Genomic DNA, 14,507 nt, shown 5'->3' with positions numbered 1-14,507 from the left:
TTGTGGCACTATTTATTGCAACGGGATAGGTCTCAAATTGGTCTCCTGATTTTTGAACAAACGTTTTTTTACCTCAAATTAAAGTCAATAATATCTCAAATGAATTTTGAATCACTGAACGTAAAAAATACCTGAGCATACTAAAATACCTGAGCATGTTAATTATTTCTATTCTCAAGTAAAATACTTGTTCATCAAAAACATTAATCCATATAGCGTAATTGAGAAACAAAAGTGACAAGCATGACTCAACAGTTTTTGTACTGATCATTCATTATCAACTAATAAACATGTTGGCACAATCACAAACAATGACATTACCAAAAACAATAGGAATTCACTTTCAATATAACATGATAATGAAGCCACAAAATAATGATGGCATTGTTGTGCTTGTCTATTTGTGAAGACTTAAGATGATCACAGAAGAATGTTCCTTCACTAAAAGTAAAATTCAAAAAGGTAATTATAGGTTTTACTTATTATTTATTAACAATCATAATAAATATATTCGAAACAGCTGCAGCCACATTTTTTGTTTTCTTTTCTTTCATCTAACACTCTAATTATAGGAGCATTCCATAACATATTTTGTCATGTGCCGGTTAATTTTGCCAAATTGTGAACTGCAGAAGTTGCCTTCTCTGTCTATTAGGAGAATAGAAAAATGAGGTTTTCAACCTTCATACTTGTGTAACACATTTGTCTAATTTCTTGGCCTCTCTCTGAACAAATTCAACAATTAATTTGACAACAGAACTTGGCTTCTCCAGATGAGGAATGTGGCCGCAGTTTGGTATTTGGCGTATCACTGCATCAGGTAGTTCGCAGTGTAGTTGCTGCAACGGTAAAAAAATAAAAATAAAAATAAAAATATTCAATAGTTAATTTCAGAGGACTTAAATGCACCTTGATCAACTTTGGTGTATGATTCACCAAGATAACCCAAAAGTGTAGATTAAACAGAAGATAAGGATGAAATCTTTTGCTAAGATCTATACTATTGGATTATTTTAATACACGATGCACCACGTATATCTCTGCACCATGGCATGTACTTTCCAGCAAGTAAAAGAATAAAGAAGTCTTAATAAATTTCTTGCTCTTTATGCTCCAGGATCATTTTGGGAATAGTTCTTAGAAACCAAATTAGCCAATTTCAGTTAATACAAAAAAAATATTCATCTACAATTTTTTTCAAGTTATTCTTTTATCCCTTTTTCTTTCCTTTGCCCCTTTCTATTTCCCTCTTTTCTCCTACCACCGTAATTTCATGACAACCACCAGCCACCGCCGCTGCCGGGGACCACTGCCGGCCACTGCCTCACTTCCGACCACCCCATATAGAGTCTCTAAGCTCTAAATTTTAAACTCTAAATTATAAACCTTAAATACTAATTTCTTAATTTTAAATTATAAATCTTAGACCCTAAATTATAAATTCTAAACGATAGATCCTAAATTTTATACCCTAAATTGGTTTTACTATTTTTAGTTTTGGATGTTTCTTTTTAATATTCAATTCTAAATAATGAATGTTGGCTACAATGTTGGTTGAGAAATATTGGCTCCCTATAGTTTCTCATGTTTTGGCAATATGAAAAACTAACCACTGCAAGCTTGTTGCTGATGATGCGGTCGTTTTCACCCCAAATGATGAGTGTTTTCTGTTTCACCTGTTAAAACAAATTCAAAAGATCTTGTATTGAAAGGAATCAAGCATCTGTAATTAAATGGTGTCAAAGGTGCCCTATCCAATATCCATACAAGTTTGTCAAAAAATAAGGACTAGAAGGGACTTGCACAATTGTACATAAATGAGTCTTACCTTCCAATGGCTTTTACAGGCACAAACTTGTGATTTCTATGCGACTAGTTCGCCATGGTATCTCATGAATGTTATGTTCAAATAGCACTCATAAAATATCGATACCTCTAATTATATTCTAACCAAAAAAAAAAAATTCCTTGTTCTAACTCGTGTGTGGAGTGATTGTGTCCAAAATCTGATAATAAAATATTGAAATAAAAGCTATCCAGCTAGCTGAATTCAACATTCACAACAAACCGGGATCAGAGTAACGATGACAACCTCTCCAAATAATCACATCTTCATGTATGTAAATATGAACCCTTAAACTCAACTAAGTCTCAAATACCGAATATAAGGTCGTCTCTTAACTCTCTTTAAAATATGGCCGTGTACACCAAAAGCATCATTGTTCAAACAGAACCATTTTTATTTCAATAAGAACAGAACCTCAAAGATGGCAAAAATCATTCCTTGATGGAGACAACAGAATCAATTGCATCACAAATCAGTAGAACTTAAAGATAGCAGAGAGTAGATAAACATTCAACTTTTGCTAGTGATTGTTGCTCTACAGAAAAAAACTAAAATAAAAATGAAACTCAAGAATGGCCATATAGCAGATTGGGACTTCTAGTGAAAAGGGTATATTAGATGAACGGCCATGGTACCTTAGACTTAAGAGAGATATCAGAATGTGTGAAAAGGGTATATTAAAGTGCATTTGTAAATTTCATCATACAAATAAACCTAACAAATCCAAACCTCATAAACTTGTAGTTGTGAGATAGTATATACCTTTTCTATTAAGGAAGAAACATTGTAACCGCCACTAGTCATGAAACCAACCGTAGCATCATCCCACCAAGGCATCAAACAGTGCAAGCGACCGACCTACAAAAATTATAGGAAGACTAACATTCTTCATTATCGCAACATTTCCAAAGGGCATTGTAAGAAAAATGATTATTTGAGGCACCGTCTATGTAATTAATTACTAGGGATGCTCTGTGTGATTGGGAAATTGTGACATGATCCATTAAATACAATTATTTTCAAAGAAAAAAAATTAAAATCTTGCGAACAAATATTAAACTATTGATTAGATCAAGGATATTGATACTCTTATATAAAGAAGGGTACTGTAACAAAGTCCTTAGTTCCTTTACCAAAGTAGCTTTGGAGATATTTTTCTCAAGTATATAAGATGCTTCAAAAGCTAAGAATTCAGATATGAATGAAATCTTGGGTTTCCTCAACGGGTGCTTAAATTTGTGATGTTCATATCTCTATCAGTGCGTATACCCAATGGTCCATTCTTATGGAATAAAAAATGGTAAGAAAATGGGTATGCCTCCTTATATAAATCAATTGTCTTATGCATACATACGTGGTGTGAGACATTATGCCGACTCACACTCCATCCGCCATTGGATGAGGTGTGAACTCAATCTAATTCGAATCCACATCTCATCCAATAGTGGATAGGGTTTGAGCCACTCGCACTAATAATATCTACACATAATGTTTTTGTATAAACAACACAGTAAACTTTAGGATCGGACAACTCACATTAGTACAATCAAGGCTGGTACTGAATGACACATTGTAAAAGGTCAAATAGTTAGCATATAGCCGTAACGGCAGGCTCTTCAATAAATACACCTGATTCAAAAGAGTGTCTAAGGGTGAGTTATAACTTGCAATTTAAGCCATTATCACCATCATCCTCATACTCATTAATATATATCCCACAATTTTATTTGAAAGGCTTTATTAAACATTAATGAAGGGAAACAAGTGTATCCTGAATTCTTGAAGCCTAATGATTTAATGCTGAAGATTTCTTCATAAATATTCTCCACAAGAAAATGAATTGCTTGGAAATCTTAGCAGAACAAGAAGGAAATGATGGCTAAGAAACATAGATGTTCTTCTTTTGTTATTATGCTACCCATATTCATTGGACATGTAGAAACATGAAAACCCCCAAAAAGCCAAAGAATATCGCCAACATAGATGGTAGAGAGAAAGAAAGTGTTGATGCGAAAAGACATCATCTGCATAAAAATTGCTTAATTTCCCCCTTCTGAAAAATATATTCAAAGGAAGAGAGTTGACTCTTATTATTTAAAAGATATTCAAATAGGGCCATTAAGATAAGATTGCAAGGGGTAAGAAATGGATCATTCCAAGATCAATTTACTATCTGTTTTGAGATAGAGAAGGAATAACACCAGCAGCATTATATTAAAAAGACAGATGCCATTTCCAAAACAAGAATGCCATATTAAGAATTCATATACTTGGTTAAAGATATTATGAAGAACCAAAAACTAACCCATGAATTTATGTCCCATTGACCACGCCTAAAGGAGAACAGACCACATTGAAATAAGTCGTAAGATAACAAAATACAAAACATAATTCATGCAGAAAGAGACCATTTGCAAATAGAAACAAGAAAAGGTGTAAACAACCGTTTTCATGCTTGAAAGATTAATTTGCTATCCCAAAAGATTGGTTCTATAAATAACTAAACCTGAGGGCCATTTTGTCAATAAACTAATATTTCGAAGCCCAAATTGACAGTTTCACTCAAGACTCAAATGAAACATTATAATCCTTCAAGTACCATAAGATAATTATCAACATTTGAGAGACTATTCTATCAACAAACTAATCTTTTGATGAGTAAAATGGTTGTATACTCCATGATACAAGGTAAATTTGTAGATAGCTGAGAGTGGTATGAACTACATACCCCAGCATAAGCAACAGCTTTTGGCAACGTTGCTAGCTTTCCTGTTCCCTCTGCATATACACTAGCATCAATGAGAACAAGCTTTTCCACCTGAAAAAAATTGAACTGCACATAAATTATCAGAGCACACCAACTTCAATTTTTACTAAATATGTTTTCACAAATTCAGTTGTGATTGATATTCAGAAGTTAAATTACTGTATGGCACATACAGCTTCTGGATAATTCACTGTAAAGTCAACAGCAACAGCAGATCCAAGGCTTGGTCCAACCAATATCATTGGCCTTTTGATGTAGGATTTCCAAAACTGTAAATAGATTAATCAAGTTTAGCCTCAACACAGAGTGTAAATTTTGGAAGGAAAATAACAGTGATGTTTAAAGAAATCAGTTACAATCCTTAAAGTAAACCACAAGTGATGTATAATTTAATTGATATGTTTCTCTAGTTCACATAGTGTAACAAATGCTAACACCTTAATAATTGAAGCAGAAATTTAAGAATTAAATACCATTATCATATATTAGTTAAAAAGTTGAATTCCACATGCTGTTTCTAACAAATACAACTTTTATCTACATTGCATTACCTGATTAGCATGGAAACTAAACTCTATAGGAGATTAGTAGTACATAAGTACCTGATAGAAATGCTCACGCTTTGATACCACGTCACAAGCGGGAAGTTTTTCTGTGAATAAATGAAGAATAAGAAGAAAGAGTGACATGAAAAATCTCTCAAAGAAACCTTTTATCTGTTGCTATCACTTTTTCGTATATTCCCGAAATCAGGGATGGATCCAGAAATATTATCATGACGCCAATAATATATATAATATTAAAAAATTATACAAAAAATTATATAATATAACATATATTACAAAAATATATCGATAAAGAATATATTTTAAAGTACAAAAAATATGTGTACTCTTTACTAACGAAGTGGTCGATTCTTCATATCATAAAATTCCTCGATAATAGAATCTATATCAAATTTTTCAGCAATTTTCTTTTCAATATAATTAAAAGACAATAAGCAAGAAATTCATCTTTCATTTTGTTTCTGAGTCTTCACAATATTTATTGCTAAAAAAATCTGTCAGTTGTAGCAGAGAGAGAATTAATACCAAATAAATCAAGAAGAACGTTCACAAGAAAAAATATATATTTTATGGGATTTAAAAAAAATTATTTAATTAAAAAATATTAGTAATAATATCTTTTTTAGATTTGTTTAATATTGTTACTTACTTTTTAGATATTAAAAATCATTAATATTTAAGTTGGACTGGACTTTTATTTATACTAAATTAAATACTAAATAATTGTTTTAAAAAATTAAATCATACTTAATAATTTATTATTATTAATTTTTTAAAAAAAGGGAGGGCCCGGGCGAGGGGCTCGCTCCGCTATGTCCGTCCCTGCAGGAATAGTAACACAATGACAGATAAAATGAAAACGAAAGAGTAACACAACATGGCAAAGTGAGCAAACAAACCTAAATCCGAGAAACCCCAACCAAGAATGTCAATGGCCCAAGTCTCAAAACCTGATTCTTCCAGCAGTGGATAGGCATATCTCCATTCCATACATGAGCTGAAAAATTAAGAATGCATGAGAAGAAGAAGCTACTTGAGCACAAAAATGTGTAAATTATAAAGTAGCTATATTTCTTGAATGTTTTGAGAACCTGTCAAAGCCATGTAGAAGAACAATTGGAGTTTCCTTCTTTTGTATAAGTGGCTTAACACAACTACTCATGATGGGATTTTCTGAGAACCTAACCTAATTGTCATATAGAATAAGATCAGATATTGTATAAGATCCAAAAAAAGAATAGCGATTAACTATAATTGATTACTACGAGCAGAACTCAAGCTTAGATAAATTGTCAATCTTATTGCAAGCAAATTTGGCAAATGAACATCATCTTCTTGGAACAGGCTACAATGTAAGTCCATTTAAAAATCTACATAGCTAGAAATAGATGTTATGATTAGTTATAAATTTTATTTCAATTTTTAAATGACAGTTCATATAGGAGAAATGATAATTCCTAATTCGTTTGGCTAAATATCCTTTCAATTCAAAATCTAGCTATCATGCATTGAATTATCTTTAAATGTTCTGTAAATTACAATTTATGCCATTGTGAGCGGATTTTGAATTAAAAAGATCTTGTGGAACATCATTAGAAGGCTATATCATCACTCGTTCACACATTTACACAGGTAAAAAATAAGTGGAAAAAATATCATTCTCTTAATTATCACAGTTATAGTACCACTATCTGTTACATCAAAAGTGGAACTGATGACAGCCTATCAAAACCAACATTGAAAACGACATGTGCTGGAGATAATACTGTATAAAACTGTAATTCGTTGTCCTGTTGAGCAAGTTACCATTTATTTCGTGATTCAAATTTCAAACATTATCTGTTTACTTAAGGATTGAAGTATTGTTGGCTTCTTGTTTTAACATATCTACCCTAAAGGCTAAATCATTCTACAGAAAGAAAATCAAATATACTATAAATGCTTCAATCAATTGAACCATAAATTTGAAGCTTTTTTTTTCCCTGTTTGGGTTCTGAAGCAATAGGTTATGTCTAATGACCCACATAATCAAAGAATTACCATAGAGCAACAGGCAACCATTTTAATAAACACAATTCAATCTGTAACAGTTTTTGCGTCCTACAATTTCATCCCTCATCATTTTTTTATTGCATTGGAAGTTTCTAACCACGCAAACCGTGGGACAAAGTAGTCCCTCAACATTTAAGAATGACACGTTCATCCTTCACTATTTTCTTATGAGAAAAGTTTGTTCTTCGCCTTTAGTCAGAGATGAATTTGTAATTTTAGATCCCCTGGACCATTTTGTCTTATAATAATTTGCATGATTGGATATCTCTTAGGTGAAACAAAAAATTTAAGCAGAAAATGTGTGGGATAAGATTGTGTGGATTTCCTCTTAACTTTATTCTTTTCAAAAAAAATTTGGATCCTGATAGTGAAAGAATTTGTTGGAACTATATACTGAAATTCAATCAATCACCAGTGATTCCTATTTTACATCCGACAGAACATTTAGGACAGTACTATTTGGAAAAAAATAAGCAAAAAATAAAAAGAAACCAATAAAAGCTTATGCTCACTCAAACATACATAAAAACTACTGTTAATCTGTTATAACCACAAGTCATATCTGAGCCCCAAACTCAAAAACATCTGAAAATAAGGTAGAAAAAAAAAACTCTTACAAATTTCCTAAAATGAATAATGATATAACCTCTAACCACTTTCTTAATTACATCATTTTTATTACTAAAAAAATTAGATACAGTTAATATTTTCTGTATCTAACAATTTATAAAAGGATTAGGAGTATGATTTAAAAAAATAATTTTCTAAAATAGAAAAAAAGAAATTCAAAATACTAGAAAACTCATACACTGTGAAGCTCGACATGCACAGATTATTTTGCATTATTAATCATATTTGTGCTTATTACTAATATATAGTGATACAATCCTATACATGCTTTCAATAAAAAATAACCCATGGCCCTTTCTGGCTTCTGCACATAAATTAAAAACAATAAAAAAAAAAACCTTAGCAATGGATTAAGAAATGCATATGAAAGTAACCCGGCAATTCTGCAAACAAATAGAGTGCCTTTGAGGAATTACAAGTATTAAACGAAACATAAAAAACCAATCAGGAAGACATAAAGCATTTCTAATAATAATAATAATAATAATAATAATAATAATAATAATAAAGAGAAAACATAAAAAAAAAAAAGAAGAAGAAAAACAGAATGAGAAAATGGTGTTACGGGAACAGGGAGCCTCTGAATTCGCATGGCGAGTCTACGAGCGAAGGGATCATGGATTCTGTCAATGAGCTTAGGAAGAAAGGAAGGGAAGGGTTCATGAGCAGCAGCAACCACCACACTACTCCACCTCTTCGCACTCACTCTCACACTCGGAGGGGGCAATGCTACAGACCCAACAGACGCAGAAAACACCATTTTTCAGCATCAAACACTGCTAAAGAGGAACTTTGTTAAATGTGCTTGTTTTTCTGTACTCCACTCTCTAGTTTCTACTTTCTACCGCGCACACACACTCTATAATGCTTCAATGTTGCTGTAATTAAATGTAATGTTTCTTTCTTTAATTGTCTTTCTCAAATTGTGCTATCACTTCCTCGGCTATTTTTTTTCAATGTTGTAAATTGTAATAAATGATGTGATGTGGCTTTATAGTTTAGTGTAGGTGAGTTTTACACTGTTATGGAACTTTTTATTTTTTAAAAAGCACAAACCGTCACCTAAGTTTTGTGTGTAAAAATATTTTTTAAATTATTTAAATATAAAATTTCACAAACTTTTTTATTAAAAAAATTTCATCCGCAAAACGACAATGCCATTTTCATTTTGTAATTTTTTTTAAATCTAAAAATGGAAACCGTCAATGACATTTTGGTTATTTTTTATTTTTTTAATTAAAAACAATAAAAAAAGAATTATCAAGAGATAAGATTAAATATTTGTAAAAATCTTGGAGATCTGTATATTTCTAATTTAATTTAATATAAATTATAAATAAATAAATTTATTAAATTATTTTTTTAATAATTATTCTCTTTAATTATTTTATCTATTTATTCTTGGGAGAATTAAGAAAAATAAAAATTACTAAAAATGACAAAATATGCTAAAATTATTAATAAGGATCATAATAAATATCATTTAAAAAAAATAACAGTGTTATTAGGTCATTCATAGTTTTATAATTTTTTTTCATTTTCTAAAATTTTTATTTAAAAAAATTAAAAACAACTAAAATGTCATTTACTTTTTTATTTTGAAATTTTAATTACAAAATAAAAATAGTACTGCCGTTTTGTGGAATTTTTTAAATATTTTTTAATAAAAACGTCGGCACTATTTTGTATTTAAATAATTAAAAAATATTTTTCACGCATAAAATGTAATTAACATTTTGTATTTTTTTAAAAAGTAAAACATTCCATAACAGTGTAAAATTCATCTACACTAAAATATAAAGATACATCACACAATTTGTTACAATATAAAAAAAAAAAAAAGTTCTCACTTCCTCTGTCCCCGCCTCTTTAAATCATCTGTCTCTATTCTCTATATAGTTCTATCTTTTTTCCTTCTATTCAATTTTGTTCGGGTTATGAACCGTCACAGCTCTGAAGACTGAATTTAATGTAATCCAACTAATAAGTTGGTATTAGTTAATTTGGCTTACCTTGCTATGGAAGGTAATTTTTTTGGGATTTGGATTCTCTAAATTTTAAATTTGTACTTTAGAGGATAAAGTGTGATTTTCTATCTTTGAATGATTTTTCTCTCATATTTATTCTTGGTCCTACCTATAAAATAAATGATAAGAGATCACACTTTATTCTCTAAAATGAAATTCAAACTTTAGAAAATCCAAATCTTTTTTTTTTCGCTGATTATTTATAAAAATTGTTCAATTATAATCTCATATAAATTTGAAAAATATTAATGATTCGCAATTGATTATAGATAATTATAAACAAATATATAAAATTAACTTTATTAATTATCATTCGAGTCTTGAAAACTAATATAGTATAGCAACATTGTCCCTAAAAAAAACATTAAGAACTCTTAAAAATAAGATTATTTAAAATTTAATTAAAAAAATATTTAAAATTCAAATTCAACAAAAACACTAATTTATTTAAAAATCTGCTATAATATTTATAAAAATTAGCTGAAATAGTATTACTTTTCTGACATTATTCTTTTGCAATTCATGTTATAAATTGTGTTGTTTTTATTATTAATATTTTTTTCTTAAAGAAACCAGCCATTCCCTCTGAACATGCCCATCAAGGAAAAAGAGAAGTGGACTCCAGAGCTAGAATAATTATGAATTACCAAGAACCCTATCTTGCCTAACAATCTCAAGATGCCTGTGGTTGCTGATGAGCGGATAATTTATACGCTTTTTGGCATTGTTTTTAGGTAGTTTTCAGTAGGATCTAGCTACTTTTAGGGATGTTTTTATTAGTTTTTATGTAAAATTCACATTTCTGTACTTTACTATGAGTTTGTGTGTTTTTCTGTGATTTCAGGTATTTTCTGGCTGAAATTGAGGGACCTGAGCAAAAATCTGATTCAGGCTGAAAAATGACTGCTGATGTTGTTGGATTCTGACCTCCCTACACTCGAAATGGATTTTCTGGAGCTACAAAACTCCAAATAGCACGCTCTTAACGGCGTTGGAAAGTAGACATCCAGAGCTTTCCAGCAATATATAATAGTCCATATTTTATTCGAATTTAGATGACGCAAATTGGCGTTCAGTGCCAGTTCCATGGTGTATTCTGGAGTAAAACGCCAGAAACAAGTCACAAACCAGAGTTAAACGCCAAAAACACGTTACAACTTGGCATTTAACTCCAAGAGAAGCCTCTGCCCGTGTAAAGCTCAAGCTCAGCCCAAGCACACACCAAAGTGGGCCCCGGAAGTGAATTTCTGCATTTAGACTTATTTCTGTAAACCCTAGTAACTAGTCTAGTATAAATAGAACATTTTACTATTGTATTAGACGTGTTTTGATTGATCTTTAGTCAGTGTATGCGATTTTAGACCATCAAGGGGGGCTGGCCATTCGGCCATGCTTGGACCATCACTTATGTATTTTCAATGGTGGAGTTTCTACACACCATAGATTAAGGGTGTGGAGCTCTGCTGTACCTCAAGTTTTAATGCAATTACTACTATTTTCTATTCAACTCAGCTTATTCTTGTTCTAAGATGTTCGTTACACTTCAACCTGATGGATGTGATGATCTGTGACACTCATCATCATCCATCCTTATGAACGCGTGACTGACAACCACTTCTGTTCTACCTTAGAACGAGCGGGTATCTCTTGGATTCCTTAATCAGAGTCTTCGTGGTATAAGCTAGAATTATTGGCGGCCATTCTTGAGAATCCGGAAAGTCTAAACATTGTATGTGGTATTCCGAGTAGGATTCAGGGATTGAATGACTGTGACGAGCTTCAAACTCGCGATTGTTGGGCGTAGTGACAGACGCAAAAGAATCAATAGATTCTATTCCGACATGATCGAGAACCAACAGATGATTAGCCGTACTGTGACAAGAGCATTTGGACCATTTTGACTGAGAGGATGGAAAGTAGCCATTGACAATGGTGATGCCCTACATACAGCTTGCCATGGAAAGGAGTAAGAAGGATTGGATGAAAGCAGTAGAAAAGCAGAGATTCAGAAGGAACACAGCATCTCCATACACTTATCTGAAATTCCTACCAATGATTTACATAAGTATCTCTATCTTTATTGTATGCTTCATTTATCATAATTTTCGAAAACCATTTGAATCAGCCTGACTGAGATTTACAAGATGACCATAGCTTGCTTCATACCAACAATCTCCGTGGGATCGACCCTTACTCACATAAGGTTTATTACTTGGACGACCCAGTGCACTTGCTGGTTAGTTGTGCGAAGTTGTGAAGAATGTGAGTGAACCATAGTAGTGTGCACCAAGTTTTTGGAGCCATTGCTAAGAATTGTTCGAGTCATGAAAAGAGTAAATCACAATTTTGCCTATCAAGTTTTTGGTACCATTGCCGGGGATTGTTTAAGTTTGGACAACTGACGGTTCATCTTGTTGCTCAGATTAGGTAATTTTCTTTTCAAAAAGTTTCCAAAAAATCTTTCAAAATTTTCTTCTTTTTTCGTTTTTCCAAAATATAATTTTCGAAAAATCCAAAAAAAATCATAAAATCATAAAAATAAAAATATTTTTGTGTTTCTTGTTTGAGTCTTGAGTCAATTTTTAAGTTTGGTGTCAATTGCATGTTTTTAAAAATTTATGCATTTTTCAAAAATTCATGCATGTGTTCTTCATGATCTTCAAGTTGTTCTTGGTAAGTCTCCTTGTTTGATCTTGATATTTTCTTGTTTTGTGTTTTTTGTTGTTTCTCATATGCATTTTTGAATTCTTAGTGTCTAAATATGAAAAATTTCTAAGTTTGGTGTCTTGCATGTTTTTCTTTTCTTAAAAATTTTTCAAAAATAAGTTCTTGATGTTCATCTTGATCTTCAAAGTGTTCTTGGTGTTCATCTTGACATTCATAGTGTTCTTGCATGCATCATGTGTTTTGATTCATAATTTTCATGTTGTGAGTCATTTTTGTGTTTTTCTCTCTCATCATTAAAAATTCAAAAAATCAAAAAAATATCTTCTCTTTATTTTACTCAAAAATTTGAAATCTTTGGGTTGACTTAGTCAAAAAATATTTAGAATTAGTTGTTTCTTGTTAGTCAAGTCAAGATTTCATTTTTAAAAAATCTTATCTTTTCAAAACTTTTTTTTTAAAAAAAATCAAATCTTTTTCATTTTTCTTACTATTTTTCAAAAACTTTAAAAATTGATTTTCAAAATCTTTTTCTTAATTTTCGAAAACTTTACTAACAATTAATGTGATTGATTCAAAAATTTGAAGTTTGTTACTTTCTTGTTAAGAAAGGTTCAATCTTTAAATTCTAGAATCATATCTTTTAGTTTCTTGTTAGTCAAGTAATCAATTTTAATTTTAAAAATCAAATCTTTTCCAAAATATCTTTTTCAATCATATCTTTTCAAAATATCTTTTTCAATCATATCTTTTTCAAAATTGATTTTCAAATCTTTTTCAACTAACTAATTGACTTTTTGTTTGTTTCTTATCTTTTTCAAAACCACTTAACTACTTTTCTCTCTCTAATTTTCGAAAATTCCTCACTCTTTTTCAAAATTCTTTTAATTAACTAATTGTTTCAAATTTTAATTTTAATTGTATTTCTTCTCTCAATTTTTGAAAATCACTAACTATTTTTCAAAAATAATTTTCGAAATTCTCTCTCTCTCATCTCTTTCTATTTATTTAGTTAATTACTAACACTTCTCTTCATCTAAAAATTTGAACTCTCTCTTCTCCTCTATGTTCAAATTTTTCTCATCCTTCTTCTATTCTTCTCTTCTTTTACTCACATAAAGGAATCTCTATACTATGACATAGAAGATTCCTCTTCCTTTTCTATTCTCTTCTTTTTCATATGAGCAGGAGCAAGGACAAGGACATTCTTGTTGAAGCAGATCCTGAACCTGAAAGGACTCTGAAGAAGAAGCTTAGAGAAGCTAAAGCACAACAATCCAGAGAAAACCTTACAGAAAATCTCGAAAAAGAGAGAGACATGGCCGAACCCAATAACAATGGTGGATGCACAAGAAGGATGCTTGGTGATTATACTACACCCACTTCCAAGTTTGATGGAAGAAGCATCTCAATCCCTGCCATTGGAGCAAACAATTTTGAGCTGAAGCCCTAACTAGTTGCTCTAATGCAACAGAACTGCAAGTTTTATGGACTTCCATCAGAAGATCTCTATCAGTTTTTAACTGAGTTCTTACAGATCTGTGAGACTGTTAAGACTAATAGAATAGATCCTGAAGTCTACAGGCTCATGCTTTTCCCTTTTGCTGTAAGAGATAGAGCTAGAACATGGTTGGACTCACAACCTAAAGATAGCCTGGACTCTTGGGATAAGCTGGTCACGGCCTTCTTAGCTAAGTTCTTTCCTCCTCAAAAGCTGAGCAAGCTTAGAGTGGATGTTCAGACCTTCAAACAAAAAGATGGTGAATCCCTCTATAAAGCTTGGGAAAGATACAAGCAGATGACCAAAAGGTGTCCTTCTGACATGCTTTCAGAATGGACCATTTTGGATATATTCTATTATGGTCTATCTGTGTTTTCTAAGATATCACTGGACCATTCTGCAGGTGGATCCATTCACCTAAAGAAAATGCTTGCAGAAGCTCTAGAACTCATTG

General features: G+C 31.3%; 1 protein-coding gene across 1 annotated transcript; it reads right to left on the bottom strand.

Moving 5' to 3' along the window:
* Positions 1 to 398: 398 nt before the first annotated feature.
* LOC130983154 (alpha/beta hydrolase domain-containing protein VTE7-like) lies at positions 399 to 8,759 on the bottom strand. The gene is made up of 10 exons (XM_057907340.1): positions 8,427 to 8,759; positions 6,271 to 6,365; positions 6,079 to 6,176; positions 5,216 to 5,265; positions 4,787 to 4,882; positions 4,575 to 4,664; positions 3,383 to 3,475; positions 2,609 to 2,704; positions 1,611 to 1,676; positions 399 to 839 (listed from the first exon to the last, which is right to left on the bottom strand). The coding sequence occupies exons 1-10, from the start codon at positions 8,619 to 8,621 to the stop codon at positions 684 to 686; spliced, it is 1,035 nt and encodes a 344-aa protein (XP_057763323.1). The 5' UTR covers positions 8,622 to 8,759; the 3' UTR covers positions 399 to 683.
* Positions 8,760 to 14,507: the final 5,748 nt, after the last annotated feature.

This window comes from Arachis stenosperma, chromosome 5 (genome assembly GCF_014773155.1).
Source record: "Arachis stenosperma cultivar V10309 chromosome 5, arast.V10309.gnm1.PFL2, whole genome shotgun sequence".
In the NCBI taxonomy this organism is placed as follows: domain Eukaryota; kingdom Viridiplantae; phylum Streptophyta; class Magnoliopsida; order Fabales; family Fabaceae; genus Arachis; species Arachis stenosperma.
This window is presented reverse-complemented; position numbering and strand designations above follow the sequence as displayed.

Bases quoted from the DNA above. Each gene is read 5' to 3' on its own strand.
- LOC130983154 (XM_057907340.1), bottom strand. From the start codon at position 8,621: ATGGTGTTTTCTGCGTCTGTTGGGTCTGTAGCATTGCCCCCTCCGAGT. The intron at 5,266-6,078 runs GTTTGTTTGCTC...ATTTATTCACAG, and splicing joins TTGGGGTTTCTCGGATTTAG to AAAAACTTCCCGCTTGTGAC. The intron at 2,705-3,382 runs GTGAGTTGTCCG...TAATTTTTGTAG, and splicing joins CCAGCCTTGATTGTACTAAT to GTCGGTCGCTTGCACTGTTT.